This window comes from Lupinus angustifolius, chromosome LG07 (assembly GCF_001865875.1).
Source record: "Lupinus angustifolius cultivar Tanjil chromosome LG07, LupAngTanjil_v1.0, whole genome shotgun sequence".
Lineage (NCBI taxonomy): Eukaryota > Viridiplantae > Streptophyta > Magnoliopsida > Fabales > Fabaceae > Lupinus > Lupinus angustifolius.
Window position 1 is genome coordinate 16,857,258 of NC_032015.1, and position 7,975 is coordinate 16,865,232.

The 7,975-nt window shown below is 36.5% G+C and overlaps 1 protein-coding gene across 1 annotated transcript; it reads right to left on the reverse strand.

The window, feature by feature from the left end:
• On the reverse strand, positions 1 to 7,975 carry LOC109352969 (SNF2 domain-containing protein CLASSY 4-like). The gene is made up of 7 exons (XM_019595156.1): positions 6,534 to 7,975; positions 6,031 to 6,147; positions 5,297 to 5,416; positions 4,190 to 4,786; positions 3,622 to 3,774; positions 1,203 to 3,264; positions 1 to 90 (listed from the first exon to the last, which is right to left on the reverse strand). Exons 1-6 carry the CDS (start codon positions 7,917 to 7,919, stop codon positions 1,306 to 1,308), a joined length of 4,332 nt encoding a protein of 1,443 aa, XP_019450701.1. The 5' UTR covers positions 7,920 to 7,975; the 3' UTR covers positions 1 to 90; positions 1,203 to 1,305.

Here is a 7,975-nt window from a genome sequence, read left to right on the forward strand (position 1 = left end):
AATAGTCGTCCTATCCAGCTCGAGCAAGATCGGCTTCATGAGTGAGGCAATTACAGATCAATCTTAAATTGACTATTTCAGAATGAACACCTGCAACAATATAAGTATATAATTAACATGTGAATACCGAAATAAATGAAACAAAGAAATTAAAATAGGCTGAGAAAAAACACAATCATGTAAGTCTAACCATAAAAGTTTCATTAAATTGATAGCTCTTTCTGAAATAAGAAAATGGTGAAATTTCGGGTGGTTATATATGATCTCATCCATTTTCTTTGGACATTCAAGCATATAGTACTCAACAGCAATGATACTCGAGTAAACGCAGCGCGGCTTTGTTGTTCTTACTTGCACATTACAGCATAGACGGAAAAAAAACAACCATCAAACATGAAACTCACAAGCATGAACTGAATTTCTATAAAAAGTCAGATATCTTCCCGGATAACCGACTCAATCCCATCAAGAAAACTTACAAACTGAAATTCTACTAAAAGCTGTTTTGAATAAGAGTTCCTTGTTTATGCATGAGAGGAAAATTGCATCCAAGACATTAAGGACCCAAGAAGTCATATTCAGAATAAGACAATCACAGTAATACAATGAACAAATGCTACTTGAACATGCTTAATCATACACATCTTTTAGCTAGGAATAAAACACCTCCCCATGAACACACCATTAAGTATGTTTCCCACTTTATCATCATTTAAGACGAAGAAATGACGCTAGCCATGAATTTTAATCTTAACGAATGAGAACTTATTAACATCAACAAATACCAAATCAGTTTTTGCATTCATGTTTCAACACTTGAAACGCCGATTAAAGGCAGCCAATTAACCGAAGCATAAAAACTAAGTGCACATGAGACCATCTACAGCATGTTCAAAAGCCATTCAATATCATATATGCAATGTTTGGTCTCTGTAATTTAAAGCACAACACAAATAGGAAAATCAATTAAGGAAACCACACACAAGAGGCATAGCAAAGAGAAAAAAGAAAGGAACATGCAATTCAGGTTTCTGTGAAAACAGCTACCATTCAAAAACAGACAAAGAAAGCTATTCGAAGGCACAATTCAGAATGTATAAGATTAAAATCAGCGACGGAACATCTCGTGTGAATAGCCAACATACATGAATTTCATTCAAAGTTTTGAGATCAACATATGTTACAAGAAATTATATCATTACCAGGGTGATTCCTCGAAATGCTGAGAAATGTGAATGCTCTAACCCTCTTTCGAAGTCTCAACTTTCCAAACGTGCTTGGAGGAAATTACAAGAGTCGAAAATCTCAAGTCTCAACAAAATCTCTTTCCTTTCCGGCTACGAAGCAGTCACCAAACATGTCCTTGAGTTTGTCATGGTGAATCATCTGATCAAGAACTTTATCATCTAATGCCACTGAAGAACTCCCTTGCTGACCACTTCCAGTAATCTTATCCGAGAAAATCTTTTCGGAATACCAATCCTTTTTCTGGCTTTTGCAATACTTAGCCCAACTCTCTTGTGTGATCAGATGATAAGTATAAACAACTTTCTTTTGGCCAATCCTATATGCTCTGCTAATAGCTTGTCTTTCCTTCGAGGGATTCCAAAGAACATTCAGCAGCACAACCCTTGAAGCTCCGGTTAAGTTAATACCCTCAGAACATGCATTTGAGGATGCAAGCAATATCTTTGCTTTGCTATTAGCATCATTGAAGGAATGAATCAGGGTCTGCCGTTGCTTTTGACCAAGCTTGCCATGCATATACAGCACTTCCTTCCCCTCAGACCAATCAAAGATTGACTCAAATTGCTTTATTACCATACATAAAGGATCAATGAATTCGCTGAAAACAAGAACTTTCTCATTCAGTGCATCACACAGCCGGACAAACTCCACCAAAAATCTTGTTTTGACACCTTCATAGGGACTCAATTCAAGCTCTTCCAGTTGACGCCTGTCAACGACAGATTCTTCTTTTTCGGAAAGCGGGCAGCGGAGGAAAAGAGAAGGATGGATAGAGACCAAAGCCAACTTATGATCAAACCCAAATGTGGTCTGAGAACATTCTATGCTCTGTAGAAGTGCTTTCTGAAAATTGCCTGGCTTCAAAGTCACCACACATTCTCTCAACCCGAGTAGATTCTTTTGAAGAATGCTACCTTTGTGAACATGAACAAAAGGATCCATCAGCAATTTCAACTGGTTTATTCTTTCATCAGCAGGATCTCTAGTTGTGCAGGCAGAAGAAGTTGCTTCCCAGCTCAATCCTTTCGGTGCTTTCTTTTCCTGTATTAATCTACTCTGGCAGAATTTTTTGAGCTCTGGTGGTATTGTGTCTGGAAAAGTTGGTTTGGCTAAGCACAGTGTGTTATAGAGTTCCAGAAATGTATTCTGGAAAGGAGTTCCTGAAAGGATAATTCGCTTCTGAGTTTGAATTTCTGAAAGGACTCTCCAAATATAACTACTCTGATTACGAGGTGTGTGGCCTTCATCAAGTACTAACAAATCGGGAATCTCGCGCAGAAACTTCCCCATTACTGTACTTTCGGTGTCTTTCTTCTTCATACATGAATATTTCTTCTCTTTTTCGATTTTCGTTTTTTGCCTGCCAGTTTTTACATCAGCTCTGGCTTCTGCCCCTGCAAGTTTCTCATACAAATTGTAGCTGATTCCTAAAATGCTCTTCTCTTTGAACCATGAATATAGCTTCACCATTCGCATGCCGCTCTTATTCGGTTTTGAATTTCTATTCAAATCAACTCTTTTAGTAGCATCAACTTGTTCTTTGCCTGATAATTCAAGATTGTTCAGGTTGTGGAATGGAATTTCCACATTCCATTTTCTAAACTCATCTTCCCATGTGAGCAATAAACTAGCAGGAGCAATGATGATGGGTCGGCACTGCGGAAATAATTCCAAATACGTCTGAAGAAAAACAATGGTTAACCTTGTTTTTCCAGTTCCAGGAGCATGAGATATAATGCATCCACCTGCACTACAAGGATCAGCATTCTTCAACTTTTGAAGGTCAATGGTTCCTGCCAAATTTGTCCAAATAAACTCGAGACCTTCTTGTTGATGAGGATAGAAGCACTTTTTTATATCCGGAATTAAGTCCCAAACAGTGCCTTCTTTGTGAAACCAAACAGCCTCTTTGTCGCCAGCAGAAGCATCAACAAACTCAGCCCCATCAAAGGGTAGGCCATTCACTCCATCAGGTGATGTAATCTTTCTCGATCTAGAAAATTCATTCTCATCCGCCTGCATTATGTACTGAATAAGTGTCAATGCTTCCTTATAAGTAGTTCATAAAGCATGCTCAATCCCATAAATTTATCAGCACAAACATAAATTAGCTAAATGCATTTAAGCTCTATGGCTCTTAAAGCAACGAAGAGTTGTTTTACGTTATACATAACCTTAGATATAGATAAGAAAGCAAAATACTTAATAGTGACCATCATAGATAATAGTACAAGTCAACCTTGATGCCTGAGTTCATAAATGAGAAGTAATTACAATTAAAAGTGCTAACTAGCTTATTAGCTGACAAAGTTTACTTAACATCGAAAAATTAAGGAAAAAGTTTGTTTTTATAAATCATCGAAGAATGCTTACAAATGGTGGGAAGATATTTTTTATGTCCATGGAGATCCAGTGACATATTCTGCAGATCATACCATTCTCGTCGTCGAGAATTATGTCATGCTTACATAAGCTGGCTGGACTTCCTCTGCTTGGTTCTGCTTCATCTGTCTCTGAATTTCCAACCTGCAGATGATAACATATAAAGATCTTATTGATATCTCCTTACTTTTAATTTTACAAATCCAATTGATTATCATATTTATTATTAGGATCAAGCACAAAAGACTCTTAAGCATCTAACAAGATTTAACTAAATACGAAATGTTTATCGAATGCAGAATTATAAATTATTTTCATAACGAAATTGCTGAGTAAGTTTTCATAGAGAAATAATTATCAATTGTTTGAATGAACAACAACAATGCACTACCAACCTACCACTAGTACCATTCTTAAGCTCTACACATCCACTCACACATTTAATGCACATAGAAACACAATATTCAAAGTTAAATGTTCTTGAAAATAAAGAAATTTAACTCAAATCATATTTTTTTTATTTCTATTCAGTCTCACAAAAACAGAAATGGAGATTTACCTTGGAATCAATTTCTTCCGATCTGAGCACAAAATCCAGTTCTTCCCACAACATATCCAACTCCTCTTCTTTTGATTTTTCCATCGGCTCTTCAGCCTTGTCCCAAAAGCACTTCAATGGAAGTCCTCCATGTCCACAAGGTAGTGGCTGAGTATCTCGCCAGCGAACATCATCATGCTTTACTCCCAACCCGTTCGAATAATCTTTAACAGAATTATGCTTCTTACCAAAGCATTCAGCAAGTAGTTCAATTAAATGCATCTCCTTAGGCTTGGATGGTATCCTTTCGACTTTATGACCATCAACTTTCTGACACTCCTTGTCTCCAACAATATTCACACAATCAGTCACATTGGCATTTGTATTTTTTTTCTCACTCTCATTGATGTCCCTTGTTTCCTTTTCACTCTTTTTCATCTTAAATATCTTAGCCGAGTTTCCTTTCTTCTCTTCGTTTTTCATCGAAGTTGAAACACTTGTCACAGTACTACATTTCTTAGGATGCTCTTTTCCTTTATGAAGACTATTGTCATGCTCACAAAGGTTGGTTGGCTTTCCTCTACTTTGTTCTGCTTCATTTGTCCTTGCATTGTCAACCTGCATATAACATATGAAGTTGTTACTAATATCTTGTCACTTTTACAAATCTAGTTGATGAGATATGTTATAAGAATGAATCTCAAAAGGTACCACATTGCAAACAAAGGCAGGGGTGGCTCATTTACGGCCCAACAACCGGAGAGATAGATAGATGGAGAGGGTAAGCATCTAATAAGATAAGACTAAAGACCAAATGGTTGCAAATATAGAAATGTAAATGTTCTTCATTAAGAAATTGCTGAGTCAGTTTTCATTTAGAAAAAGTGGAGCCTAGTACACGAGGCTCCCACCCAGTGGGGTCTAGGGAAAGTAGTTGTATGCAACCATACCCCTTAACTGAGACGTTATGGTCACTAAGCAGTAATCTTACTATTGCACCAAATTTCACCCTCTTAGTTTTCATTAAGAAATAACATTAAAAAACTACCTTTTCGCTCTCTTTCCTCTTAAAATCTTAGCTAAATCTCCTATCTTCTCTTGGTTTTTCATCTAAGTTGAAGCACTTACCACACCAACGCCTTTGTTAGGATGCTCTTCTCTTTTATAAAGATACTTGTTGTAAGGCTTAGAAAGGCTGTTTGGATTTACTCTACTTTGTTCTGTGTCATCTGCTCTTGCATTGCCAACCTGCAGATAGCATATGAAATTCTTATTAATATCTCAGTGCATCTATGTTATTAGAATCAGGCCGAAAAGGCACTTAAGCATCTAATAAGATTGAACTAAAACCAAAATGGTTAACAATGCAAAATTGTAATCAATCTTCATTAGGAAATAACTAAGTTGTTTTCATTTAGCAAGAACAATAAATTGTTTAAGCATCCATGATTCTTCCCGTCACCGAGAATCCAACAAAATCACATTTCTTAAAGCACTGCTCATGCCCTCATGGTTGCAAATGGTTGCAAATATAGAATTGTAAATGCTCTTCATTAGGAAATTGTTGAGCCAGTTTTTATTTAGAAAAAGTGTGGCCTGGTACACGAGTCTCCCGCCTAGTGGGTCTGGGGAGGGTAATTGTACACAATCTTACCTCGCAATCGGGAGAAATTGTTTTCATGATTTGAACTTGTGAAATTATGGTCACTAAGCAGCAACCTCACCGCTACACCAAGTCCCACCCTCTTAGTTTTCGTTAAGAAATAACATTAAAAAAACTACCTTTTCACTCTCTTTCCTCTTAAAGTTTTAACTAAATCTCCTATCTTCTCTTGGATTTTCATCTAAGTTGAAGCACTTACCACATCAGTACTTTTGTTAGGATGCTCTTCTCTTTTATCAAGATACTTGAAACGCTTCGAAAGGTTGGTCGAATTTACTCTACTTTGTTCTGCCTCATCTGCTCTTGCATTTCCAACCTGCATATAACATGTAAAGTTCTTACTAATATCTCAGTGCATCTATGTTATTAGTATCAGGCCCAAAAGGCACTTAAGCATTTAATAAGATTAAACTAAAACCAAAATGGTTACAAATGCAGAATTGTAATCAATCTTCATTAGGAAATAACTAAGTTGGTTTTCATTTAGCAATAACAATAAATTGTTTAAGCATTCATGATTCATCCAGTCACCAAAAATCCAACAAAATCACATTTCTTAAAGCACTGTTTATGCTCTCACATATAATATAAGCACATAAAAACATAAAATGCAAAGTTAAATGTTCTAGGAAATATAAAAGTGGAACTGAAGTCAAATTTGTTGTATTTTCCTTCAATTTTTCAACTAAAAATGAGATTTACCGGGGAATCAACTTCTTCTGATTTGTGCTCAAAATCCATTTCATCCCACAACATATTCAGCTCCTGCTTAAATTCCGATTTTTCGACTGGTTCTTCAGCCTTCTCCCAAAAACACTTAGATGGAAGTCCTCCCTGTCCAAATGCTGGTGGCTGAGTATCAACATCCACACATTCATTAGCACTAGCATCAGTTTTCTCATAGTCTTTGTTGTCTCCTCTTTTGTTTTCATGTTCACTGCTTTCGAAGATCATAGCTGAATCAATTGTCTCCTTCTGTAATGAGTCTAATGACACATTTCGACGAATTCTTTTTCTACATCTATCACTTTCATTCTCATCATCATCATCATCATCAGAGGTTGAATCATTTTCATTACTTGATGTTTCCCTATCATCATCAACTCGGAAGTCTTCGTCACTAGACTCATCATTTTCAGTGGAGGATGAAATATAATCAGTGTCAAATCCCGAAACACTTTCACTCACTCCATCATTTTCTTCCTCACTGTTTCTAACTTCATCCAAATGAATAGGAACACAGTTTTCAACTCTAGCATCACCATCAACAACATCCTCAAAACTCTTCTTTTCGCAATGCTCGAATCCCTTTTCGTCAACACTATCATCAGCATCACTATCATCAATTTCAATGATATCTATAGGTTCTAACTCCTCCTCAAACATTCTCCTCATCCCTTTACAACCAGTACCAGATGAAAATTCACAACCCTCTTCATCTTGTCCCAAAAACACGAAATCAGGTTCACGTTTAACAACCCTTTTACCCTTCAAATGGTTCCTTTCTCCCTCCTTCGGTATGAATGATGATGAAGCTGATCCTGAAAAAGATGCCATTTTTCCAAAACCACAATCAACATCATCAAACTCCTTCTTTTCACAATGATCATCAAACCCCATTTCATTGTCACTATCATCAATTTCAATAACCTCTACAGGTTCCGGCTCCTCGAACATTCCCTTCATCCGTTTACTACTACTATAGAGAAAATCATCACACTCCTCTTCATAATTTCTTCCCATAAACACAAAACTGGGTTTAGTTTCAGCAACCCTTTTACCCTTTAAACGATTATTGTTCCTTTTTTTAGACAAATATGAATTTGACCCAGATAAAGATACCATTTTTACTCTACCCAAAGAAACAGAGTCATGTTCAAAAATTCCAACTTTTTCACCCTTCAAGCTCGTGTTTCTTTCTCTACCCTTTACTATAGATGAAGAAACAGAACCAACAACTTCTCCATCAAAAATGCTTTCATCACCCAGAAACTCGAAATCATGTTTAGCTTTTGCATTGAAGGACTTCATCATGTGTGAAAATTTCTTGCTACGGGTTCTGTTAGCAACAGAGTTAGTGGAATCCATTAAAGAAGAAACAGAAACAGCTTGGATTTTGAATAGTTTAGAGTTGAGAAAAAAGA

What these genes read in the sequence shown, in the direction of transcription:
- LOC109352969 (XM_019595156.1), bottom strand. Translation starts at nt 7,919, where the DNA reads ATGGATTCCACTAACTCTGTTGCTAACAGAACCCGTAGCAAGAAATTT. An exon ending in CTAACAAAAGTACTGATGTG is followed by an intron (nt 5,417 to 6,030) that starts GTAAGTGCTTCA and finishes TGCTATCTGCAG; the next exon opens with GTTGGCAATGCAAGAGCAGA. An exon ending in CGGAAGAAATTGATTCCAAG is followed by an intron (nt 3,775 to 4,189) that starts GTAAATCTCCAT and finishes TATCATCTGCAG; the next exon opens with GTTGGAAATTCAGAGACAGA.